Source organism: Lynx rufus, unplaced genomic scaffold (assembly GCF_022079265.1).
Source record: "Lynx rufus isolate CCGP_SWC_20201006 ecotype Redwood Valley unplaced genomic scaffold, mLynRuf1.p SCAF_11, whole genome shotgun sequence".
NCBI lineage: Eukaryota > Metazoa > Chordata > Mammalia > Carnivora > Felidae > Lynx > Lynx rufus.
The window spans coordinates 62,757,252-62,782,688 of NW_025814825.1; the positions used below are offsets into that span (position 1 = coordinate 62,757,252).

Here is a 25,437-nt window from a genome sequence, read left to right on the forward strand (position 1 = left end):
TTGAGCACAGTATACCTGTTATAAAGATTCTCACACACGTTTTTACGTTGATATAGGTTTTCAGATCAACTGGGCAATTACTTAGGCTCTTGATTGGTATGTCAGATGGTAAGACTATGTTCAACTTTGAAAAACCCAAGAAGCCCACCCCCCTCCCGCCCCCAAAAGCGCTGTACCAACAGCAGTGAATGAGCATTTCTGTTGCTCTAGGCTCGTGTGTGGTATTGTCAGGGTTTTGAATTTCATCTATTCCTGTAGACTTATAGTGGTTCTTTTTAATTTTCAGTGTCCTATTGAGTGATGTGGAGCGTCCTTCCGTATGCTTATTTGCCATCTGTGTGTCATTTTGGTGAGGTATTTTTAGATCTTTTGCCAATTTCAGAATTGTTTTCTTAATGTTGAGCTTTAAGAAGTCTTACTATATTTTGGATACGAGTCCTTTATCTGATAGGTTTTGCAAATATTTCCAAATGCCTTCATTTTCAAAAAAATATGGAATTTATTGTCAGATTGGCTAACATACAGTGTGAAAAGTGTGCTCTTGGTTTTGGGGGTAGATTCCTGTGGTTCATCGCTTACCTACAACACCCAGTGCTCATCCCAACAAGTGCCCTCCTCAACGCACATCCCCCATTTTCCCCTCCCTGCCTCACCCCCGCCCCTGCCATCAGCCCTCAGTTTGTTCTCTGTATTTAAGAGTCTCTTACCGTTTGCCTTCCAACGTCTCTGTTTGTAACTATTTTTTCCCCTTCCTTTCCCCCATGGTCTTCTGTTAAGTTTCTCAGGATCCACATAAGAGTGAACACATATGGTATCTGTCTTTCTCTGTATGACTTATTTCACTTAGCATCACACTCTCCAGTTCTGTCCACGTTGCTGCAAATGGCCAGATTTCATTCTTATTGCCAAGTAGTAGTCCATTGTATACATAAACCTTTGTATGTATAAAGAAGATAAAATCTTCTTTATCCATTCATCAGTTGATGGGCATTTAGGCTCTTTCCACAATTTGGCTATTGTTGAAAGCACTGCTGTAAACATTGGGGTACATGTGCCCCTGTGCATCAGCACTCCTGTATCCTTTGGATAAATTCCTAGTAACGCTATTGCTGGGTTTTCGGGTAGTTCTATGTTTTTTTTAATTTTTTAAGAAATTTATTTATTTTCAAGAGACAGACACAGTGTGAGTGGGGGAGGGGCAGATAACAAGGGAGACACAGAATCCGAAGCAGGCTCTAGGCTCTGAGCTGTCAGCACAGAGCCCGATGCAGGGCTCAAACCCACGGATGACGAGATCATGACCTGAGCCGAAGTCGGATGCCCGACCGACTGAGCCACCCAGGTGCCCCAGGGTAGTTCTATCTTTAATTTTTTGAGGAACCTCCGCACTGTTTTCCAGAGCGGCTGCACCAGTTGGCATTCCCACCAACAGTGCAAGAGGGTTTCCGTTTTTCCACATTCTTGCCAGCATCTGTTGTTTCCTGAGTTGTTCATTTTAGCCACTCTGACTGGTGTGAGGTGGTATCTCACTGTGGTTTTGATTTGTATTTCCCTGATGATGAGTGACGTTGAACATCTTTTCATGTGCCTGTTGGCCATCTGGATATCTTCTTTGGAAAAGTGTCTATTCATGTCTTCTGACCATTTCTTCACTGGATAATTTGTTTTTCGGGTGTTGAGTTTGGATACTAACTCTTTACTGGATATGTCATTTGCAAATATCTTTCCCCATTCTGTCAGTTGCCTGTTAGTTTTGTTGATTGTTTCCCTTGCAGTGCAGAAGCTTTTTACCTTGATGAGGTCCCAATAGTTCATGTTTGCTTTTAATTCCCTTGCCTTTGGAGATGTGTCAAGCAAGAAATTACTGCAGCTGAGGTCAAAAGGGTTGTTGCCTGCTTTCTCCTCTAGGGTTTTGATGGTTTCCTGTCTCACAGGTCTTTTATCCATTTTGAGTTTATTTTTGTGTATGGTGTAAGAAAGTGGTCTAGTTTTAGTCTTCTGCATGTTGCTGTCCAGTTCTCCCAGCACCATTTGCTAAAGAGACTGTCTTTTTTCCATTGGATGCTTTTTCCTGCTTTGTCAAAGATTAGTTGGCCATATATTTGTGGGTCCGAGTCTGGGTTCTCTATTCCATTGGGCTATGTCTCTGTTTTTGTGCTAATACCATAGTGTCTTGATGATTACAGCTTTGTAGTAGAGGCTAAAGTCTGGGATCGTGATGCCTCCCGTTTTGGTTTTCTTATTTCCATATTACTTTGGCTACTTGGGGTCTTTTGTGGTTCCATACAAATTTTAGGATTGTTTGTTCTAGCTTTGAGAAGAATACAGGTACAATTTTGATTGGGATTGCATTGAATGTGTAGATTGCTTTGGGTAGTATTGACATTTAACAATATTCTCCCAATCCATGAGTGTGGAATGTTTTTCCATTTCTTTGTGTCTTCTTCAAGTTCTTCATAAGTTTTCTATAGTTTTTAGCATACAGGTATTTTACACCTTTGGTTAGGTTTATTCCTGGTATTTTATGGTTCTTGGTGCAATTGTAAATGGGATCAATTTCTTGATTTCTCTCTCTGTTGCTTCATTATTGGTGTATAGAAATGCAGCTAATTTCTGTACATTGATTTTGTACCTTGCGATTTTGCTGAATTCATGTATCAGTTCTAGCAGCCTTTTGGTGGAGTCTGTTGGGTTTTCCATGTAGAGCATCATGTCATCTGTGAAAAGTGAAAGTGTGACTTCTTCTTTGCCTATTTTGATGCCTTTTATTTCATTTTGTTGTCTGATTGCTGATACGAGGACTTCCAACACTATGTTAAACAACAGCGGTGAGAGTGGACATCCCTGTCGTGTTCCTGATCTCAGGGGGAAAGCACTCAGTTTTTCCCCATTGAGGATGATATTAGCTGTGGGCTTTTCATAAATGGCTTTTATGATGTTTAAGTATGTTCCTTCTATCCTGCCTTTCTTGAGGGTTTTTATTTAGAAAGGATGCTGTATTTTGTCATGCTTTTTCTGCATCTATTGACAGGATCATATGGTTCTTATCCTTTATTACTGTGATGTATCACATTGATTGATTTGTGAATATTGAACCAGCTCTGCAGCCCAGGAATGAATCCCACTTGATCATGGTGAATAATTCTTTTTATATGCTGTTGAATTCGATTTGCTAGTATCTTGTTGAGAATTTTTGCATCCATATTCATCAGGGATATTGGCCAGTAGTTCTCTTTTTTTGCTGGGTGTCTGTCTGGTTTGGGAATCAAAGTAATGCTGGCTTCATAGAATGAGTCTGGAAGTTTTCATTCCGTTTCTTTTTCTTTCTTTCTTTCTTTCTTTTTTTTCTTTTTTTTTTTTTTTGGAACAGCTTGAGGAACTGCTTTAAATGTCTGGTGGAATTCTCCTGGGAAGCCATCTGGCCCAGGACTCTTATTTGTTGGGAGACTTTTGATAACTGATTCAATGTCTTCACTAGTTATGGGTCTGTTCAAATTTTCTGTTTCTTCCTTTTTGAGTTTTGGTAATGTGTGGGTGTCGAGGAATTTGTCCATTTCTTCCAGGTTGTCTCGTTTGTTGGCATATAATTTTTCATTGTATTCTCTGAAAATTGCTTCTATTTCTGAGGGATTGGTTGTGATAAGTCCATTTTCATTCCTTATTTTATCTGTTTGGGTAGTCTCTCTTTTATTTTTGAGAAGTCTGGCTAGGGGTTTTTAAATTTTATTTATTTTTTCAAAAAACACTCTTAGTTTCATTGATCTGTTCCACTGTTTTTTTTTGTTTGTTTGTTTGTTTTGATTCTATATTATTTATTTCTGCTCTGATCTTTATTATTTCTCTTCTTCTACTGGCCTTGGGTTTCTTTGTTTTTCTGCTTCTAGTTCCTTTAGGTGTGCTGTTGGATTTTGTATTTGGGATTTTTCTTGTTTCTTGAGATAGGCCTGGATTGCCATGTATTTTCCTTTTAGTACTGCCTTTGCTGCATCCCAAAGGGTTTGGACTATCCTGTTTTCATTTTCATTTGTTTCCATATGTTTTTAAATTTCTTTTTTAGTTGCCCGGTTGACCCATTCATGCTTTAGTAGGATGTTCTTTAACCTCCATGCATTTGCAGGTTTTCCAAACTTTTTCCTGTGGCTGATTTCAAGTTTCATAGCATTGTGATCTGAAAATGTGCATGGTATGATCTCAATTCTTTGCTATTTATTGAGGGCTGTTTTGTGACCCAGCATGTGATCTATCTTGGAGAATGTTCCATGTGCGCTTAAGAAGAATGTATATTCTGATTTAGGATAAAAGGTTCTGAATATATCTGTCAAGTCCATCTGGTCCAGTGTATCATTCAGGGCCATTGTTTCTTTATTGATTTTCTGTCTGGATGATCTGACCGTTGATGTACGTGGAGTATTAAAGTCTCCTGCTATTACCATATTCTTATCAATAAGGTTGCTTATGTTTGTGATTGTTGTACATTTGGGTGCTTCTGTATTGGGTGCATAAACATTTATAATTGTTAGCTCTTCTTGATGGACAGACCCAATAATTATGAGATAATGTCCTTCTTCATCTCTTGTTGTAGCCTTTAAAGTCTAGTTTGTCTGATATAAGTTTGGCTACTCCAGCTTTCTTGTGACTTCCAGTAGCATGATAGATAGTTCTCCATCCCTCAGTTTCAACCTGAAGGTGTCCTCAGGTCTAAAATGAGTCTCTTGTACACAGCAAATAGATGGGTCTTGTTTTTTTATCCATTCTGATACCCTGTGTCTTTTGGTTGGAGCATTTAGTCCATTTACATTCAGTGTTATTATTGAAAGATATGGGTTCAGAGTCATTGTGTTATCTGTAGGTTTCATGCTTGTAATGATGTCTCTGGTACTTTGTGGTCCTTGCGACATTTCACTCACAGAATCCCCTTAGGATCTCTTGTAGGGCTGGTTTCGTGGTGATGAATTCCTTCAGTTTTTATCCGGGAAAACCTCTATCTCTCCTTCTATTCTGAATGACAGGCTTGCTGGGTAAAGGATGCTTGGCTGCATATTTTCCTCTTCAGCACATTGAATATTTCCTGCCATTCCCTTCTGGCCTGCCAAGTTTCAGTAGATAGGTCTGCTACTACCCTTATGTATCTACCCTTGTAGATTAAGGACCCTTTGCCCCTAGCTGCTTTCAGAATTCTCTCTTTATCTTTGTATTTTGCCAGTGTCACTATGATGTGTTGTGCAGAAGATCCATTCAAGTGGCATCTGAAGGGAGTTCTCTGTGCCTCCTGGATTTCAATGTCTGTTTCCTTCCTCAGATCGGGGAAGTTCTCCGCTATGATTTGTCCCAGTACACCTTCTGCCCCTTTCTCTTTTCTTCTTCTGGAACTCCTATGATATGTATATTACATGGATATTCAATGAAGGTTTCATTGAATCACTTACTTCTCTAAGTCTCTCCTTGTGGTCCAGAATTTTTTTCTCTCTCCTTTTCTCAGCTTCATCTTTTTCCATAATTTTTATCTTCTAATTCACCTATTCTCTCCTCTGCCTCTTCAATCTGTGCTATTGCCACTTCCATTTTATTTTACACCTCACCGATAGCGTTTTTTAGCTCCTCATGACTATTTCTTAGTCCCTTGATCTCTGTAGCAATAGATTCTCTGCTGTCCTCTATGCTTTCTTCAAGCCCAGGGATTAATTTTATGACTGATTCTAAATTCTTGTTCAGTTACGTTGCTTTATCTGTTTTGATCAATTCTTTAGCTGTCATTTCTTCTTGGAATTTCTTTTGCGGAGAATTCTTCTGTGTTGTCATTTTGGCGAGTTTTCTGTCCCTTATGTGTTTTAAAAGCTTGTTATGTGCCCTGCACTTGTGAGCACTGCTATATTAAAGAGGGGTCCTACACTGTCCAGGGCCTGGCCCTTCAGGAGGTGTTTTTGGAATGTGTTACTTGCTCTCTGTTCTTGTGACTCTGATTGCTTTATCTCCCTCCTCGTAGTGATGTTTTGGACCCTCCACCCCGTGTGCTTTGATCTGTTCCTTGAAGTAGCCCTGGAAAGGAAAACAAACCAACCAGAAAAAAAACCAAAAACACCAGCTGCAGCAAAATAACAGGGTGGGGGCGTTGTTGATGGAAGAGGCCTTATCCCAAACAAAAAGAGAAATGACAGGGGCAGGGGAAAACGAAAAGAAAATTGACCAGGCAGAGAAACTACAGGACTTCATCCAGAGAGAGACAGAGAGAAGGGAAAATAAAGGAGATCTAGAACAGGTATAAAGAGAATAGATTAAATATGTCTGCTTACACAAACCAACAGCCAGACTAACCAGACTGGAGGAGGGAAGAGATAAGAAGAAGAAAAGGAAGGCAGAATATATACACACAATAAGAATTGTCAGAATTAAATCAGGCAATGCAGCGGTGCTGGTCTGGTGGAGGGGCCTCTGGTTTGTCAGCGTCAATTCCGCTCCTGTAGATACGCAGTTAGCAGGTGCCGGGGGGTGTGGTTTGGTGTGGGCGGGGCCCACCTCTGCTGTGGGCCCTGCTGTCGTTCTCTGAAGCCCCCCCTTGGTGGTGATGGGGAGTCAAATGGGGACACCCCAGTCTCTCCTCCACGGACTGGGTGTCCCAAACCACTCTGTTCAGGCCGTCCTCTCAGTGCCTCGGGGGCAAAGGAGGTGGTTTGTCCTGCTCCACTGACTCCTGTGCCCTCCTGGCGCTCAGCTGGGATTTAAACCCGGATGCCTTAAAGGGTCCCGCTCCATGCACCCCGGTTCCGGGGAAGTGCCACTCCGTGCCACAGATACGTGGCCTCTGGTTGGCGGGTGCAGGCAGTCTTTGTCCTTTGAACGGTTATATACCTTCTTCCCACAGCACTCCAGGGAGGGGACTGCCCTCTCCCACTGGGGACTGTGCCTCTGAACAAGTTACCCCCCTCCTCCGCAGGTACCCGAACTGGGCAGCTGGCCCGGTCCAGAGAAAGCCCCACAGTTAGAGATGGGATCTTTGTCCATCCCGGTCCGGGGTTTTTCTCTTGTCCAGATACAGTCCTACGCTTCCCTCTCTTTTTCTTCCCTTTGTCTCTGCAGAAGGGGATCCCTCCCATCCATGCCTACGAAGCTCGGTTTCTCTCTCCCAGTTCAGAATTATGCACCGATGGCTCACCAGGTTCTCCCTGTGAGCCCCTGGAGATGTCTTTGTCGCTCTGCAGACTGGACTCTTGGAATTCAAAGTCCTTTGGTCTCAACACTGCTGTGTTTGAGGGACGAGGGAACTTTGCCCCCCCCGCCCCACCCCAGTTCTCTGCCATGTTGGATCTTGTGCCTTCATTTTTTTTAATGTTTATTTATTTTTGAGAGACAGACAGACAGAGTGCAAGCAGGGGAGGGGCAGAGAGAGAGGGAGACACAGAATCCAAAGCAGGCTGCAGGCTCAGCGCTGTCAGCACAGAGCCCGACGCAGGGCTCGAACCCACGAACCGTGAGATCGTGACCTGAGCTGAAGTTGGACGCTTAACCGACTGAGCCACCGAGGTGCCCCAGGGTATTTTTAATTATAGATGGGGGCACACAGGGAAGTGCCAGGTCAGTCAGGAGGCAGAGGGAGTGAGGAGGACCCTGGGAAAGAGCCTTTATTGTGGTCTCTGTGGAGGAGGCAAGACAAGGCAGAACCAGTGGGTTAAGATGGCTGCTTTGAAGAATTCGCATGGACTCTGGGGCGTAGGGGCTGACCCTGGGTGGCTGGTATCTGACAGGTGGTTCGGGCAGGCGGATATTGGCCTAGAGGTTAAGAGTCTAGAGGAGGAGGGAGGAAGTGTGTGTTCTGGGATGGCTAGTTTTCATATGAAAGGTGTCCTGGGAGGGACCGTCTCCCTGGGGTCAGTGAGGGCCCCCCCCACCCCCAAGTCAAAACCTCAGAATGGAAAAGGCGTGCCTACTGCGAGGGTCCATATCCCCCCCGGGTGGGGCTTGCCGATCTTTGTTGGATCTTAAACCGCACGGCTAATAACTTGGGGAGTCTTTCCTTCAGAGAGCATTTGCTTCTGCCCTCAGCATAGTTGAGGGGCTAAAAGGAACCAGGGCCCCTTTGGATCCCCTGGAGAGACTCCTTTAGAGCTGGAGAGTCCGGCCCCACCGCCGCTTTCTTGCTTCTCGCTGAGTCCAGTGCCCCAGCATATGGCGGCCGTATTCCTCCGGCCTGGTGGCGACTTTATGCGCCGCTGCCTGCAGATGAGGCCGACTCGGGTTCTCCCCAGTGCTCGGACTCCCTGCTTCTCTGCCTCTGTAGGTTCCTTCCTTCCTGATTCCTGGATATTTCTATGTTGGCTTTGGGACAATGAAGCACAGGTCTCTGTTCCTGTTGGTTCCTGATAGATCTGAGCCCTGTGCACATTTTACGTTCTTTTTAAATTGGGCTAGGGGTGAAGCAGGGGGCTGTCTCTGGATAACTCTACCTCTGGTGAGACCAGCTGTGCCTCAAAGGGTGTGTCCCATCCTAGCTGCGATGATTGTGGAGTGGAGGGTCCTTCGGAGAGTCACGTGGGTTTTCTTGCTTCACGACCGGCCCCTTACCTCCCTGGCGCTCACCTCCATCACGGCCCCACCTGGATTTCTGCAGTTGTCTCCTGACGGGTCTCCCTGCTCCTTCCCTTACCCCACATTGGTCTGTTTCCAGTATGGTAGCCAGAGGGATCCTGTGAAAACGTAGATCAGATTGTGTCGCGCCTGTACTCAGAACTCTTGAGTCACTTCCCATCTCATGCAGAACAAAAGTCAAAGATTTTGCAGTGACCCAAAGACCCTGGAGATACTCTCTTCTGTCGACCCCCTCACCCGCACCGACTTCTCTCCCCTCATGCCTCTTATTCTTGCCTATGATCCTGTAACAGACTGGCCTCCTTGCAGGTGAGGAAGCATGCTGGGCTTGCTCCTGACCGAAAGGTTTTGCATTCGTTATGCCTGAAGACTGGAGCACCCTTCTTCCAGATGTTTCCACGACTCTGCTCTCAGCTCTCTGGGTTCTTGATCCTTGCTCAAAAGTCACATCCTCAGTGGAATCTTCCTTGGCAACCCCAATCCTTAGCTTTATTTTCTTCCTTAGCACTTAGGATCACCTTACATACCATATATATATTTTTAAATACCAACTTTATTGAGATGTAGTATATATGTAATACAGTAAGTATACAGTTAGGTGTGTTTCAACAAATGTACTCACATGTGTAACCACCACGTCAGTCAAGATCTAGAAGCCAATTTGACAATACATTATATTAAAAAAAAAACAAAACCTCTAGAGTAATAGTCACCAGAAAATCCCCCCAGGTGCCTGTGTTTTCTTGCAGGCACGTTTCTAGGCCATCACTGATCTGAATACTGTCACTGTAGGTCTTTGCCTCTCCTAGAACTTCATACTCAATAGAACTTCACTCAATATGAGCACATACATCCGGCTTCTTTGACGCAGCATAATGGTGTTGAGTTTCATCGGCTACTGCGTGTATCAATAGTACAATAACTATTCGGGGGCTCTTATGAATTAACTATTCCCTTTTATTGCTGAGTGGTATTTCATTGTATGGACCTATCACAGTGTCTCCATTTACCCACTGGTTGGTATTTGGTATGTTTTTCAGTTTTGTTGGTTATGAATAAAGGTTCCCTGCACGTTCATGTACACATCTGTGTGTGGACAGAAGTTTCGTTCTCTTTGGATAGATACCTAAGGGTGGAACCGGCGTTTCATTGTGTAGTTGCTGTATTTCACTTGATTAGAAATTGCTGAACAGTTACACAAGGTGATCGTACGGTTTTAGATTTCCACCAGTAATGTAGGAGCGACAGTTCTGCATCCTCGCCAACACTTGGAAGCCTCAGGATCTTTTATTTTTTGTCATTCTGGGCATTTCGTCGTTTTACCGAATAGCCAAAGCAATCTTGAAAAACCAGGGGCACCTGGGTGGCTCCAGTTGGTTGAGCGTCCGACTTCAGCTCAGGTCATGATCAGTTCGTGAGTTCGAGCCCCGCGTTGGGCTCTGTGCTTACAGCTCAGAGCCTGGAGCCCGCTTCGGATTCCGTGTCTCCCTCTCTCTCTGCCCCTCCCCCTCTCATGCTCTCTCTCTCTCTCTCTCTCTCTCTCTGTCTCAAAAATAAAAAAAAATAAAAAAACTGGAGGCATCACAATTCCAGGCTATATATATATGTATCTATATATATCCATACCGTATCTATCTATCTATCTATCTATCTATCTATCTATCTATCTAAACAAAGCTGTAGTCATCAAAACAGTATAATACTAGCATAAAAATAGACACGTAGGTCAATAGAACAGAATAGAAACAGAATAGATAAACCCAGCAATAAACTCCCAATTATATGGTCTTTGACCAAGGAGGAAAGACTAACCTTTGGGAAAGAGACAGTCTTGTCAACAAATGGTGTTGGGAAAACATGCAAAAGAGTAAATGTTTTTAAATCTTATATATCCATACTAAAGAAATCTTTGAATTGCTAGTGGTCATCTGTGGGGAGAGGATGATAGGAATAATTTTATTTACTTTTTCAATATTTCCGTATTGCTTTTTTTTTTTAAACAATGAGTAAGTATTGCTTTTATATCAGAAAGAAATGCTATCACCATTTTTGGAAAAAATGTGCTTAATCCAGAGAATTCTTTTCAAAAATTTCCAATATCTGAATAACTATCTTTTTCTTTTTGTTTTTTTGAAGGCAGTATGGCATACTTTATAAAACTCATTTGACTGGATGTTACTTTGCCTTTAAAAAAATGTTTTATTGGGGCACCTGGGTAGTTCAGTCGATTAAGTGTCCGACTTCAGCCCGGGTCATGATCCTGTCGAGGTCTATGGGTTCGAGCCCCGTGTCGGACTCTGTGCTGACAGCTCAGAGCCTGGAGCCTGCTTCGGATTCTGTGTCTCCCTTTCTCTCTGCCCCTCCCCTGTCCATGCTCTGTCTCTCTCTCAAAAATAAACATTAAAAAAAATTCATTCTTAAAAAAATGTTTTATCTATTAATTTTTTAAAAATGTTTATTTAAAGAAAGAGTGCAGGTGGGGAGGGGCAGAGAGAGAGAGGGGGACAGAGGATCTGAAGTGGGCTTTGCACTGACAGGCTGATAGCAGCAAGCCGGATGTGGGGCTCGAACTCACGAACCCTGAGATCATGACCCGAGCGGAAGTGGGACACTCACCCAGCTGAGCCACTCAGGCGCTCCTTTATTTATATTTTAAAAGTCTGCTTATTTATTTAGAGAGAACACGCAAGCAGGGGAGGGGCAGTGAGAGAGAGTCCTAAGCAGGCTCTGCGTTATCAGTGCAGAGCCCGGTGCAGGGCTCCAGCTCACCAACCGTGAGATCATGACCCGAGCAGAGATCAACGTCAGATGCTTAACCCACTGAGCCACGCAGGCGCCCCGATTTTGCCTTTTAATTGAGGTTATGCTTGAATGCTTACACGTGCTAGTTTTCATTGGCAGGGTTAATTTTGTAATCTCTGTTTAGAAAGGGATCTACATTTACATACTCTAGTAAGATGGTGTGAATGAAAGCAAAAGCTTGTGGTTAAAGGGTAATTTCAAGTCAAGATCTTCTAAGCATTTTTTTGAAATTTAAGGGAAGAGTCGGGGTGGGGTGGGGTGTGGGAAGAAGGAAAGATGTTGAGGAAGGGAGCTGGCGAGGGTAGAAGGGGGAAGCTACGCTGGAGGCTGGCCAAGAGGATGCAAGAAATTTATTTGCCTTCAAGCTGAGATCAAAGCTGTACATTTGTAACAAGTGAAGGGAGGGGAAGGAAATCTATTTCAAGCTGTTTCTTACACATCGGAGGAGAGAGACTCTTTGGAAGGACAACCATGGCAGCAGCTGCTTCTGAATTTTGTTTGCTGAACAGTGAACAGACTTAGTTACCGTTTACAGTGAAGTGTCTGATTATGAATCTTGGCCATGGGCACCTGGTGGGAGCCAAGAAACTGGTGATCTGAAGAACCAGAATCACAAATCAGGCATTAATTACAATAATGGCCACTGTTCCTTGCATTTGTCAGAATAACGTCCCGAGGTAGAACTCCCTTTCCCATTTCCCTCGTCTGCAATCAGCAGATTTCAATTTCCAATTTTCATAAATTCGATTGCTGTGAAATCTTTTAATTGCTCTCTCTGTTTGTCGGTGGGGGTGGGGGGATAGACTTCATTGGCATTCTACGCCTGCTCTCTGAAAGCACGTAAGCTAAGCAGATGCGTGGGAACGGTTTTTCTACTGCTACTATTAAAATATCCCGCCATTTGAAAAATATCCTGCCATCGCACTCTAAATGTACCTGAGACTTCAGGGGCATGCTCTGCGCTCAAAGAACGTAAACAGCAAGTTGACTTCTCATACTGGGTTTGGGAAGACTGTGATTTTACAAGGATTCATTATTCGTCTCCACCGAAAAGCTCCGGTGCGCCGCACGGTCCCGCACGTGGGGAGGAGCACAGACTTCGGAGTTAGAGACCTGGGCTGAGACTCCTCCCCAGATCCCAGGTTCGTGGCTTTCAATAAGCTGCTCTACCTCTTAGGTCCTGTCTTTTCCTCTCTGTTCCTCACCTGTGCAGAGGGAGCATCGGGTCGTGGTGACGTTTAGACCCACCGTAGCTCGGGCGTCTGGTTCAGTGCCTTGCGCAGAGCAAGCCTGCAGTAAACCGTAGTCATCATATTAGGCCAAAGAAATAGTTCTCCTATTTAGTCTAGTACTTGTGACCCATCTGGGATCCAAGCGAGGTTTCCACTTAGCAAAAAGTACAAAGTAAGTGAACATTTTCAGAAGCATTCCCTCTGTCTCACGTGGAAGCCCCTTCTACATTTTCAATCACTTTTCGGTATTTCATGTTGTTTTTCTCTTCGTAGGAAACCCGAGAGGGAGGCAGGTGGGCATCCGTCTCTAGCCCCCTTCTCCTGAGGAGGGACACCTGTGGTGGAGCCAGGACACGAAGCCGTGGTTCCTGATTCTTACTCTGGGAGGTTTTGTCTCATTGTTTAGTTTTGATTTTTGTTTGGTTTCTCTTTTGCCCTCTGAAAGCTTATGAGCAAAGTGGAGAGAAGCAGCTTTAACCAGTTTGCATTTCATATTATTGATTTTTTTTTTTTTTTGAGACCGCGAGCAGGGGAGGGGCAGAGAGAGAATCTCAAGCAGGCTCTGCACTGTCGGCACAGAGCCCAGTGTGGGGCTTGAACTCACGAACCATGACATCGTGACCTGAGCCGAAGCCAAGAGTCACGCACTTAACCGACGGGGCCACCCAGGTGCCCCTACATTATTTACTCTTAGTACATGGTGCCTTCTCTGCCCACAGGCTCTGCTCTGCTCTATTCCCCACCCCCCCGACCCTTCACACCTCACTCGAGAGCATTTTACTCCCTCCCCCCCCCCCCCCAGATGCACCTGCCACCTATGGTTTGTGTGTGTTTGGCGTCCCTCCTCTCAGCGTCCTCCCCCCTCCGTCAGGGTTAGGCTTGTGCTATTGGGGTGTAGAAGGTGTCCCACAAGTATGCTGAATGAACGGATGTAAAGTAAACTTATTCCTTAGAAGTAAGTGCAATCCAGAAAATCTGCTGGGCTCTAAAATGGTCAATAAATTGAGCCGGAGTGTAATTGAAATGTCTCAGGCTGTGAAGCATCTGCATTGACTTACTGGCTTACTTTTATCAGGCTTGTTTCTTCATATACATGTAAGCTCACGGACAGAGAATCGAGGCTGATAGTTGATCTTAACTGAATTTTGTTTTCATTAAGAGTGAGTGAAAATGTGCAATAGCATTTTGTGTTTTTTTCCCACATTCAGTGCTGTAACGACAATAAAACTTACCCCCCAAATCAGCCATAATTCTGCTCTAGTTGCCTTTCATTTTTCTAAGTTTTTCTGTATATGTATCTGTATATTTTATATCATTAAAATCCTTGTCTTTGCAAATCTGTATTCTTCCCTGAGCATAGCAAACATACTGACATTAGTCATATTCTCCCACGTGGCTTTTTAGTGGCTGAGTTTTCTTGCATGTAAATGATGTACCACGGTGTATACAACGCATTTCATATTCTTGAACATTTAGATAATGTTTGCGGTTCTTATGGCTATCGATGATGCTAAGGTGATTCTCTTGGTTTTTATGTTCTCATTTGGGTATGTGTGTGTATATTTAAATGTAGGGAGGGGGTGCCTGGGTGGCTCAGTCAGTTAAGCATCCGACTTCGGCTCAGGTCATGATCTCGCGGTTCGTGGGTTCAAGCCCCGCATCGGGCTCTGTGCTGACAGCTCGAGCCTGGAGCCTGCTTTGGATTCTGTGTCCCCCTCTCTCTCCACCCCACCGCTGCTTGTGCTCTGTCTCTCTCTCTCTCTCAAAAATAGATAAACATGAAAAAATTATTTAAAAAAATGTAGGGAGGTAGTAGATGGTTCTAGAGAGGTTAAGGGGGCATGGCTCTGGTGTCGTGTGGCCTGGGTTCAAAGCCTGCCTCTGCTGCTTTCTGGATGCCCTTCCTGGCAAGTCATGTGACCTCCATCCACAGTCCGTTTGTAAACTGGGGGAAATTCTAGGATTTCAAAGGGTTGTTATAAAGAATAAGTAATAGGCAGTATCCTCGATCCAGGAGATGAGATGCGATCTATAAACTGCTTAGAACACGGTCTGATACAGAGTGAGGGCTCATTAAATTGTAGCTATTAAGTAATCCAGGTGTAGGGCAGGGATGGAGAGAAGTGGGAGCACACACGAAAGAAGACCGGCCACGGTCGTGCTGATAATTGACGAAGCTGGGTGCCAGGTGTGAGGGCACTGGGCTTTCTTTCCACTCTTGTATGTGTTTGAATGTATTTTTTTATTATATTTTTACAACATAAAGCAAAAAGCATGCACGATACAAAAACACTGGAGGTTTCAAATTGATTTTTTGGTTTTGGATTATTTTCTTTGCACATGTTTCTAGGAGAGGGATCACCGGGGGGGGGGGTGTTTTATAATCCTTGTTGAATACGGCCAAATTGCTTTAGTGAAAGCATCGTTTACAGGACCATCCACGATCTGTAAGTAAACCAATTTTATCACAGTCTTAAAGAGTGTGGGGGTATTAACACTTCATTTTTTTAAGTCAAATTTTATAAATAAAATGGTACCTTCGTTATTGTAACATCTCCCCCCCCCACTTCTTTTTTTTTTTTTAAATTATTTTTTTTAATTTTTTTTCAACGTTTATTTATTTTTTGGGGGACAGAGAGAGACAGAGCATGAACGGGAGAGGGGCAGAGAGAGAGGGAGACACAGAATCGGAAACAGGCTCCAGGCTCTGAGCCATCAGCCCAGAGCCTGACGCGGGGCTCGAACTCACGGACCGCGAGATCGTGACCTGGCTGAAGTCGGACGCTTAACCGACTGCGCCACCCAGGCGCCCCCCCCCACTTCTTTTTTTAATGGAAGGTATCGTTGACCCACAATGTTACCTTAGTTTCCGGTGGACAGCCTAGTGATGGGACAAGTTGATACATTATGCTGTGCTCATCAGGAGTGTAGCTCCCAGCTGTCACCACAAATGCCGTTGCCGCGTCATTGGGTCATTGGCTATATTCCCTCTGCTGTGCCTTTTATTCCTGTGACTTATCCTTTCCATAACTGGAAGCCTGGATCTCTCCCCTTCACCCACTCGGCCCGTCTACCCCCTCGCCTCCGGCAGCCGTCAGTTTGTTCTCTGGACCCATGGGTCTGTTTTTGCTTTTTTTAACCTTCCCTTTTTTGATCAGTAGTAACTTTTTGAGCATTTTCATTTTACTGGTGGTTATAATTTTTAAAATTTCTCTGCTTCTGTCCTTGGTCCTTTCATCTATTAGGGTTTTGTAAGATTCCATTTTATGAAAGTAATATGATAGTTTGGTAGAACTAAGCTCATTTGGGCCGTCACAGTTCATTTTTAAGTTAAAGGAGAAATAGTCATCACTATGTGGCTATGGTGATATTTGATTGAAAATTCCTTCTTCGGTATGTAGTCACGGCACACATTTTCGAAACTTCCAAAATCCAGGGTGTAGAAATGATTACGATCTCCTTGTCGTATTGATTTGGAAGATGTTTTTGATTCATGGTTGCTATAAATATATGGTCAAGCCATGATGAATTGCTTCGAGGTGACAGCCTCCACAGTCGTTCTTTATATAGTGTCCCCCTCAGTGTGCTGTCATCTTCATTACAAACCATCTGCCACCGGAGACCAGGCTGCAGATGTCCCTTGTCAATGAAACTTGACCTCCGTAAATTTGCAGGTGTCTCTGGAAGGACAGGGAAATGACCATTCCGTTTTTATGGTATTCTGTATTTACCGTGAATATACTCCTGTCTGTTTTCTCCACCATTTTCTGCTGCCCATCCCACTAATCACAATTTGCCGATTCCGGTATGGACCGTGATCACTGGTTTTCTCTGTAGCCTTTTATTTATTTATCTTAACGTTCATTTATTTTCGAGAGAGAGTAAGAGCACGAACCGGGGGAGGGGCAGGGAGAGGATCCGAAGTAGATTCCGCACTGACAGCAGAGAGCCCGATGCAGGGCTCCAACTCATGACCCACGAGACCATGACCTGAGCCGAAGCTAGATGCTTGGTTGACTGAGCCACCCAGGTGCACCCCCTCCCCCCCTACCTTTTAAAACACTACCATGTGCCTCTCGTTGGGATACTAGATAATGTGATGTTTTTACTAATTCATCTTGTGAGTTTCTTTTTATAGGGCTGGCACATTTCTGTTGCATTATATGACTAAAAGCTTTTTTTTTTTAATTTTAAAAAAAAATTTTTTTTTAATGTTTATTTATTTTTGAGACAGAGACAGAGCATGAATGGGGGAGGGGCAGAGAGAGAGGGAGACACAGAATCGAAGCAGGCTCCAGGCTCTGAGCCATTTGCCCAGAGCCCGACGTGGGGCTCAAACTCATGGACCGCAAGATCGTGACCTGGCTGAAGTCAGACGCTTAACCGACTGTGCCACCCAGGCGCCCCTAAAAGCTTTTTTTAAATGTTTATTTTTGAGAACGAGGGAGAAAGACCTTGAGTGCGGGAGGGGCAGAGAGAGAGGGAGACACAGCATCCGAAGCAGGCTCCAGGCTCCAAGCTGTCAGCACAGAGTCTGACGCGGGGCTCCAACTCGTGAACCGTGAGATCGTGACCTGAGCTGAAATCGGGCGCTAAACCACTTGAGCTACTCAGGCGCCTCATGTTGTGTTGTATTGTTACAACCCATATCTAAAAAAAATTAGGATCCCAAGGCCTAATACTGTGCAGCGGTTTACTTAAACTTTACAGTGTTCTGTGTTAAAACCTATAATTTGTAAATGAGAGCTTTTAAAAATGGATTTCTGGTGTGCTCGAGAGCCGTATTTTATGCCATCATTGTAACCATAGGGACTGAATGGTGACAGCATATGAAGGCCTCTATGTTTTATGTTCATATTATTTATTACTTGACAAATGGCAGGAGGGGCATAAAATTGTTTTATTTGTCAGATTTGCATAAGAACTTTCTTACGAAGAGCATTTATGGCACGCAACGCATACCTAAATCCTCATACAACTGTCCTTTGGCGGTCTGCCTTGTTTTTTTCCCTTTTCATATTTCAGAAAACCTTTTTTTTTCCTCTTTTGTTTTTTCATCGAGGTGTAATTGACCTATAACATTAGTTTCGGGTGTACAACATACTGATTCGATATTTGTGATCCCCACAGTGAGTCTAGTTAACATCCGTCCCCGTACGTAGGTAAAGATCATTTTTTTTTTTTTCCTCCTGGGATGAGGACTTTTAAGATCTACTCTTAGCAACTTGGAAGTTGCAGCACGGTCTTGCTTCCTGGGGTCGTGGTGTGGTGCGTTATATTTCCATGACTTATCTTATAGCTGCAAGTTTGTCCTCTCCTCCCCTTTACCCACCCCTCCCCATGACCTCTGGCAACCACCAGCCTGTTCCCTGTCGGGAAGCTTCTCAGGTGAGATAAGTTTGCCATGATGGAAAGAACCTACCAGCTGTTGAAGGGAACCTCGCAAAGTCGAAGGTAGGGTTTTTTCTTTCCTTCTTTGTTGGTATCTTTAGGAAAGTTAAAGTTTAAGCCTGAGCTTGTGACGTGAGATTACGTGATTGGTTAGATTTTGACCCTGGCGGGTGCCTGGGTGGCTCAGTTGGTTAAGCGTCCGGCTTTGGCTCAGGTCATGATCTCATGGTTCGGGGGGTTCGAGCCCCGCACCGGGCTCTGTGCTGACAGCTTGGAGCCTGGAGCCTGCTTCACATTCTGTGTCTCCCTTTCTTTCTTCCCCTCCCCTGCTCACCTCTGTCTCTCCGTCTCTCTCTCTCAAAAGTAAATAAACATTAAAAAAATTAAAAAAATGTTTGACACTGTTTATCAGACTTAAACAAAAATACCTTCTAAAAGATCTGATACTCTTAATCAGGAAAAAGAGTTCTCTCTCTTTTTTTTTAATGTTTACTTATTTTGAGAGAGAGTGCGAGCAGGGGAGGGGCAGAGATAGAGAATCCCACCCGTGCTCTATGCTGTCAGCGCAGAGCCCGATGCGGGGCTCGAACTCACAAACTGTGAGATCATGACCTGAGCCGGAACTGAGAGTTGGATGCTTAACCAACTGAGCCCCCCGCCAGGTGTCCCCGGAAAAAGAGAGTCCTAAAAGTTCTGTATAGAAAGTAGCATCTAACACTGTATCCCAACTATGCTGGAATTAAAATAGTAAACAAGTAGCATCTAACTTGTGTCTCTTAATGTGTGTGTGTTCGTTTTATAAAATTTATAAAGAACAGTTCCCCAAGTAGTGTTTCTTATGGTAGAAGAGAAATACAAATGTGGATAGGAACATCCCGGTTAAATAAACCGCAAAAAGGTGAGCTTTTGAGGTTTTCAAAAATGTTGATTTTAGTCACCTTCAGAAAGATGATTACTTACCATACCGCCGGTAGGTTAATCCTGGAGTAGAGTGAACCGGGCCTGTGGTCCTAGATCTGCTTCCCTCCCCGTGCAATTCTCGGTTCCCTGTAAAGCGTGGGGTGACAAAATGTAAACCTAGAGGAACTTGTTCACGTACTGGTAGTGAACTCAGGTCAGCACGTTTCTCCAGCAGGATGTGTGCACCCTGCCCTGGTACGAGTATTCATATAGGGTCGTCTCACTATTTAACCCGTGTTCTTTTTTAAAATTTTTTTTTTCAACGTTTATTTATTTTTGGGACAGAGACAGACAGAGCATGAACGGGGGAGGGGCAGAGAGAGAGGGAGACACAGAATCGGAAACAGGCTCCAGGCTCTGAGCCATCAGCCCAGAGCCCCATGCGGGGCTCGAACTCACGGACCGCGAGATCGTGACCTGGCTGAAGTCGGACGCTTAACCGACTGCGCCACCCAGGCGCCCTTTAACCCGTGTTCTATAACCTCTTCTTCACCTGTTACTGCCCTCCTCCCACCCCACCCCCACATCTCGTGCTGGACGGAAAGAGGCCCCTGGCCGGCTTCCTTTCCACACGTGTGGTGTCAAGGTGGACCACAGCCAAACCTCTCTCTCGTCTTGGTGCCCACTCCTGGTCCTGTGCTCTTCTTAGACCACGTTCTTTTTCGTGGACCGAGTTCCCGACCCCGGTGCTGTGAGGGGGTTGGCCTACTTCTCCCTCCTCCGTGCGCCCTCCCTGCGCTGCGTTGAAACAATGATCGCCTGCCCTCGTCCACTCTTCTTACTAATTTTGAAATTTCCTGGGGGGTTCAAGTTGGTTCACAAGTGAAACCTTATTTAAAAAGAATGGTTTGGGGCGCCTGGGTGGCGCAGTCGGTTAAGCGTCCGACTTCAGCCAGGTCACGATCTCACGGTCCGTGAGTTCAAGCCCCGCGTCAGGCTCTGGGCTGATGGCTCAGAGCCTGGAGCCTGTTTCCGATTCTGTGTCTCCCTCTCTCTCTGCCCCTCCCCCGTTCATGCTCTGTCTCTCTCTTTCCCAAAAATAAATAAACGTTGAAAAAAAAAATAAAAAGAATGGTTTGACCAAAACACACTTGTTTTTTTTGTAAAGTTGATTTATTTATTTTGAGAGAGAGATGCGGGAGGGGCAGAGAGAGAATCCCAAGCAGGCTCGGCACCATCAGCCCAGAGCCCGATGCGGGGCTTGAACTTGAGTCGGAAGCTAACCGACTGAGCTGCCCAGACGCCCCCAAAATAGACTCTTATCTAGAGAGAACAAAATGGTGGTCACCAGAGGGGAAGTGGGTGGGGGATGGGTGAAATAGGTGAAGGGGACTGAGAGCACACTTCTGATGAGCCCTGAATGATCTCTGGAATTGTTGAACCATTACATTGTACGCCTGAAACTAATAGAACGCTGTTTGTCAATTACACTGGCGTTAACATAAAAATAAAAGAATGGTTTGAAGAAATCTGTAGCTCTAACGAATAGATTATTCACCCAGCTCTACATTTTATGTCTCTGCTCCCAAGTGGCAGTATGGTATAGGGTTGAGAGCTAGGGACTCTCGGTTCCTGGGTGGCTCAGTCGATTAAACAGCCTCTTGATTTCGGCTCAGGTCATGATTTCACAGCTTGTGAATTCAAGCCTCACATCAGGCTCTGCACTGACAGCTCCAATCCTGCTTGGTACTTTCTCTCTCTCTGCCCCTCCCCCGTTTGCATTCTCTCTGTCTCTCAAAATAAATAAAGTAAGTAAGTAAGTAAGGGACTCCTGAGCCAGACTGTCTGATTCTGCCGATTACTACCGTGTGAACGTGGGCAAGTTCTTTAACTTCTCTGTGCTCAGATACTTAAAAACAATTTTTTTTAATGTTTATTGATTTTTGAGAGAAAGAGAGAGAGGGAGGGAGGGGCAGAGAGACAGGGAGACACAGAATCCGAAGCAGGCTCCAGGCTCCGAGATGCGGGCACAGAGCCCGACGCGGGACTCGAACTCACAAACCGCGAGATCATGACCTGAGCCGAAGTCGGACGCTTAACTGACTGAGCCACCCAGGCGCCCCTGTGCTCAGATACTTTATAATGAGAATACTAAAATTCCTTGCACCATATATAGTTGTAGTGAAGTTTAAACAGATAAGTATGTGGAAAGCATCTATGAGAGTGCCTGGCACAGAATGAGCGCTATACAATTTTTGCTCTTCTCCCGGCCACCAGGCCCGTCACTTGCCATTTCTGGAAGTTCTCATGCAGGCTCAGTGCTGACCCAGGCCTCTGTTCCCTTGGCATGCTGATGGTTTGCACTTGGGCTAGTGACGTGTTCGTATATATATTTTAGGATCCTAAAGCCAACATCCTAAAATATGTGTATGATCAGGTCACGACAAAAATACCAGAGTCTTTATCAAAGAGAAAATACAAACTACATAAGTATGTATATTAATATATATGTATAAATGTGTAAGTATATATAATGTCGTAAGTCACTTGTCAAATGACTGTAGGTTGTTCAAAGACCAAAACGAGCTTGCTCTCATCCGCTGTTTATTTTTGGGTCGCCTGAAAAACCCTCAGGGCTTACCTGGCGAGAACACTCATTCGTATCCTGACCATCCGAGTTCTGTTTGGCATTAATCGCTTTCTGCCGAAAGCATCTCTCACCCAGGTTGAGATTTGCGTCGTGGGAAGTTTTATTGTTAAGCGAGGAAGACGTAGAATATCCCCACTGGTCGGTGCACGGATCTTCCCTGTTCTGGTAACTAAAGCAGGTGTGAAGTGGCGTCTCTATCACAGCCCGTTGCTGCTACGACGGCCGTGCATTCGTGTGGGGGCAGTGAAGTCTGGATTGCTCCCCCCCACCCCCAAAAGGGGGGCAGCCCCTCAACTTTTCCAAACACCACACATTTTCCGCTGAGCCAGATCAGGGGGAGGGCTGGCGAATAGTAGGGGGTCCTGTCCGTGCTGAGACTGTAGCCGGATGGGGGGCATGTTGCCAGGTCTGGTGGCCCTGGGGCCGAGCTCAGGGATAGAGGTCTGACCATCTGTGGCCAGCGCTAAGCTCTCGGATGGAGGTCTCTGGTTATTTGCCTGTGTCAGCGATTCGCTTGCGTAACTGGGAATATTCTCTCTTTATTCCTCCTGTCGATTTGTGGCGAGCCATTTGGTTTTTCCATTTCGAAATTTGGTGTTCATTTTGGTTTCTCACCCAAAAATCTTGATTTTTAGTGGGATTCTAAGCTGGGCTTCTTTGGAATAGAAGTATTAGGTGGCTTCTACTTATTTTGGGGGTTATCCATAACAGCCTGTCAGTCCTGGTCTTTGGATGGTTTTAGAAGGTTCTGGAAAGAAAAAAAAAAGAGTTACTCAACAATGGTGTCCTATGCTCAGGTGTGAGTCTTAGGATATGTCAGGCGGTGTTGCTGGGATTAAATGAGATGCTAATACAGAAGGGCCATTGGCTGGCATGTGGAGGGTGCGTGTTCCTTTCCCCACAGATACTAACATACTAGTTAGTATGTTAACATTGACATAGGTTTTTCTAAGGAAGCCCGGAGCCCCGTAAGAGTAACGTTTATCATTTTTATACTTTTTAATATTGCAAATATTTCAAAGTTATTGAAAATTGTACCCCCCCCATATACCATATAGGTTTAAAACGCAAGCATTTTGCCAAATATGTCTTAGATTCTCAAAGAACTGAAACCCTACAAATGTAGAGGTAAGTGTCCCCTCCCCATCACAGCTCTGTCCCTTCCCCAGCTTCGAGGTAACTCTACCCAGGTGGTAGGCATTCTTCCCATCCACATATTTTAACTTTTATGCACATGTGCGTATTCATAGATAATATCTAGTGTTGTGTTCTAAACACTAACATAAGCGGTACAACGTAGTGTGTCCTTTAAGCTTGTGTTTTCCACTCACTGAGGTTTATGTGTGTCACATGTAGCACTAGTTTCTTTCAGGTGCCATGTAGGATTTCATTGGACGAAGTACGGCGGAATTCATATAGCCACTTCCCTTTTTTAAAAAAATGTTTATTTTTGAGAGAATAAGCGAGCAAGCGGGGGAGGGGAAGAGGGCGTGGGAGACAGAGGGTCTGAAGCGGGCTCTGCGCTGACAGCAGTGAGCCTGATGGGGGGTTCGAACTCACGAACAGTGAGATCATGACCTGGGCCAAAGTCGGACGCTTAACCGACTGAGCCCCCAGGTGCCCCTCTTGAGCTACTTACTGTGTTATTTAGTCATCACAAAAACACTGTGTTTTTGACTGTTTCAGAGCATGAATTTATTTTTTTTTGAATGTTTATTTATTTTTGGGACAGAGAGAGACAGAGCATGAACGGGGGAGGGGCAGAGAGAGAGGGAGACACAGAATCGGAAACAGGCTCCAGGCTCTGAGCCATCAGCCCAGAGCCCGACGCGGGGCTCGAACTCACGGACCGCGAGATCGTGACCTGGCTGAAGCCGGACGCTCAACCGACTGCGCCACCCAGGCGCCCCTCAGAGCATGAATTTAAACCCAGGTTTATCCCATTCCACCATGCCGTGCTTTTTTTTTTTTTTTTTTAATTTTTTTTTCAACGTTTATTTATTTTGGGGACAGAGAGAGACAGAGCATGAACGGGGGAGGGGCAGAGAGAGAGGGAGACACAGAATCGGAAACAGGCTCCAGGCTCTGAGCCATCAGCCCAGAGCCCGACGCGGGGCTCGAACTCCCGGACCGCGAGATCGTGACCTGGCTGAAGTCGGACGCTTAACCGACTGCGCCACCCAGGCGCCCCGCCGTGCTTTTAATAAATATTAGGAAAATGAAGTCGAGAAACGTGAGTTTGCAGGCTGCCCCCGAGAGTATCTCTGGGAAGTAAAGGAAAGTGGTGTTGTCTTCCTGGCCTGGAGCAGGCAGGGCCAGGGCAGCCCTGCCTTCCTCAACGAGGGCCACGCTGCCAGGAGGCCCCCCGGGTCTGCGGAGCCGGTAGCGGGCCAGCTACCCCAGGACTGGCTTAAGGGAAGCAAAAATCCTTTCTTAATAACAAGTGGGCGAAGTCAGTGATACTTTGGAGGCCCGAAAGGCCCTGCAGGATGGGCAGAGGTCTTAGAAGGAGTTTAAGAACCCAGCCCTCCAAGAATTTAACAGTCTCGCCCGAGTGGGTGAAGCTAACATGAAACACAACCACCAAGCCCTGACCAACCTGGTGTGTGCTGGGCCCCTTGTCATCTTTCATAGCAATGGGATAGTCTGTGTTTTTCTCTGCCTCTTGCTTTCTCATTCGGGAATACCTTCTGGAAATCCTCTCAAGGCATGTAGTATAGAACTACCTCCTTTTGTAAAGGCCATATTATATTCCACGCTATGGACACGTCATCATTTATTTGTTCCCTTAGTAATGGGTCATCTCTCTCTGTCTCTCTTTTGCTGTAAGCTGCTAAAAACTGTAGCCCTTAATGCCCTTGAATAGGTGTCCCTCTGTGCTTTGATTTCTGCAGGCGTGGGATGGCTGGAGAGAAGGCTTACATGTCTTTTTAATGTTAATACATGCTGCCATATTGCTTCCTAAAAAGACTAGAATTCCTATTTCTCAACCACCAATGTGTGAGAGTGTCCCCTCCCTGCATTGTCACCTCCAGTAGTTATGATAGGTCTTCTTGAGTGTCTGACTGGATATAAAATTATACACCATTGTCATGTGGCCAGTAGGGAATACGAATGTCTGTTTGGACATTATGCTGGCTGTTTGTTTTTGACATTTTTTGGTGCACAGCTCATCTTTTGCCTGGTTCGTTATTAGCGATTGGGTTTTCCCTTTGGTTCGTTTGTAAGAGCTGTTTGTATAGAATAGATATCAATCCTTTGTCATCTGTGCTACAGATTCTTGAACCAGGTATATTTTTCTATCGGCTCTGTTAACCGGCCATTTCACCGATGGATTATAGCGGCATACTGAGTTTCATTAGCTCAAAAGCAACCTAATTAGTCTGGTATGTTAACCATCATCGTGGAAAGGTCCATAAGTGAAATATGGTGTTGATGGGTAACGGTACTATCTACTCGTTCAGGTGTGGGGTAGCTCACTAACATCACCTGAATTTTGTGTCACTTAAGCTTTTCAGATGTTCTCCAAGCAGGGCAGGGGGGCGGGGTGGGGGGAGATACTCACACGTGTGCTTGATGTGTGGGACAACAGTCTGATCTCTGAGCAGCTATAACACACTCAGAGGATCTCTGGTCCTTCCGGAAATGGAGTCCTGAAATTCTGTATCATTCTTTTTTTAGAAATCACACCATCCTCAAAGCCTCATCCACCTGTTGTGGGCAGAGTGACTCATCACAGCATTGAATTATACTGGGATCTGGAAAAGAGAGCAAAACGGCAGGGACCTCAAGAGCAATGGGTCAGGTTCTCGATCGAGGAAGAAGACCCCAAAACGCACACTTACGGTATCATTTATACGTAGGTGCAGTGTTAAATTGCTT

At 45.0% G+C, this 25,437-nt stretch overlaps 1 protein-coding gene across 1 annotated transcript in view; it reads left to right on the forward strand.

Moving 5' to 3' along the window:
- The window catches only part of FANK1 (fibronectin type III and ankyrin repeat domains 1), a 103,647-nt gene that overhangs the window by 52,618 nt on the left and 25,592 nt on the right, over nt 1–25,437 (forward strand). Inside the window, exon 2 of the mRNA XM_047073603.1 lies at nt 25,237–25,414. Within this exon, the coding sequence (XP_046929559.1) occupies nt 25,237–25,414 (178 nt within the window). The remainder of the gene's footprint in view (nt 1–25,236; nt 25,415–25,437) is intronic.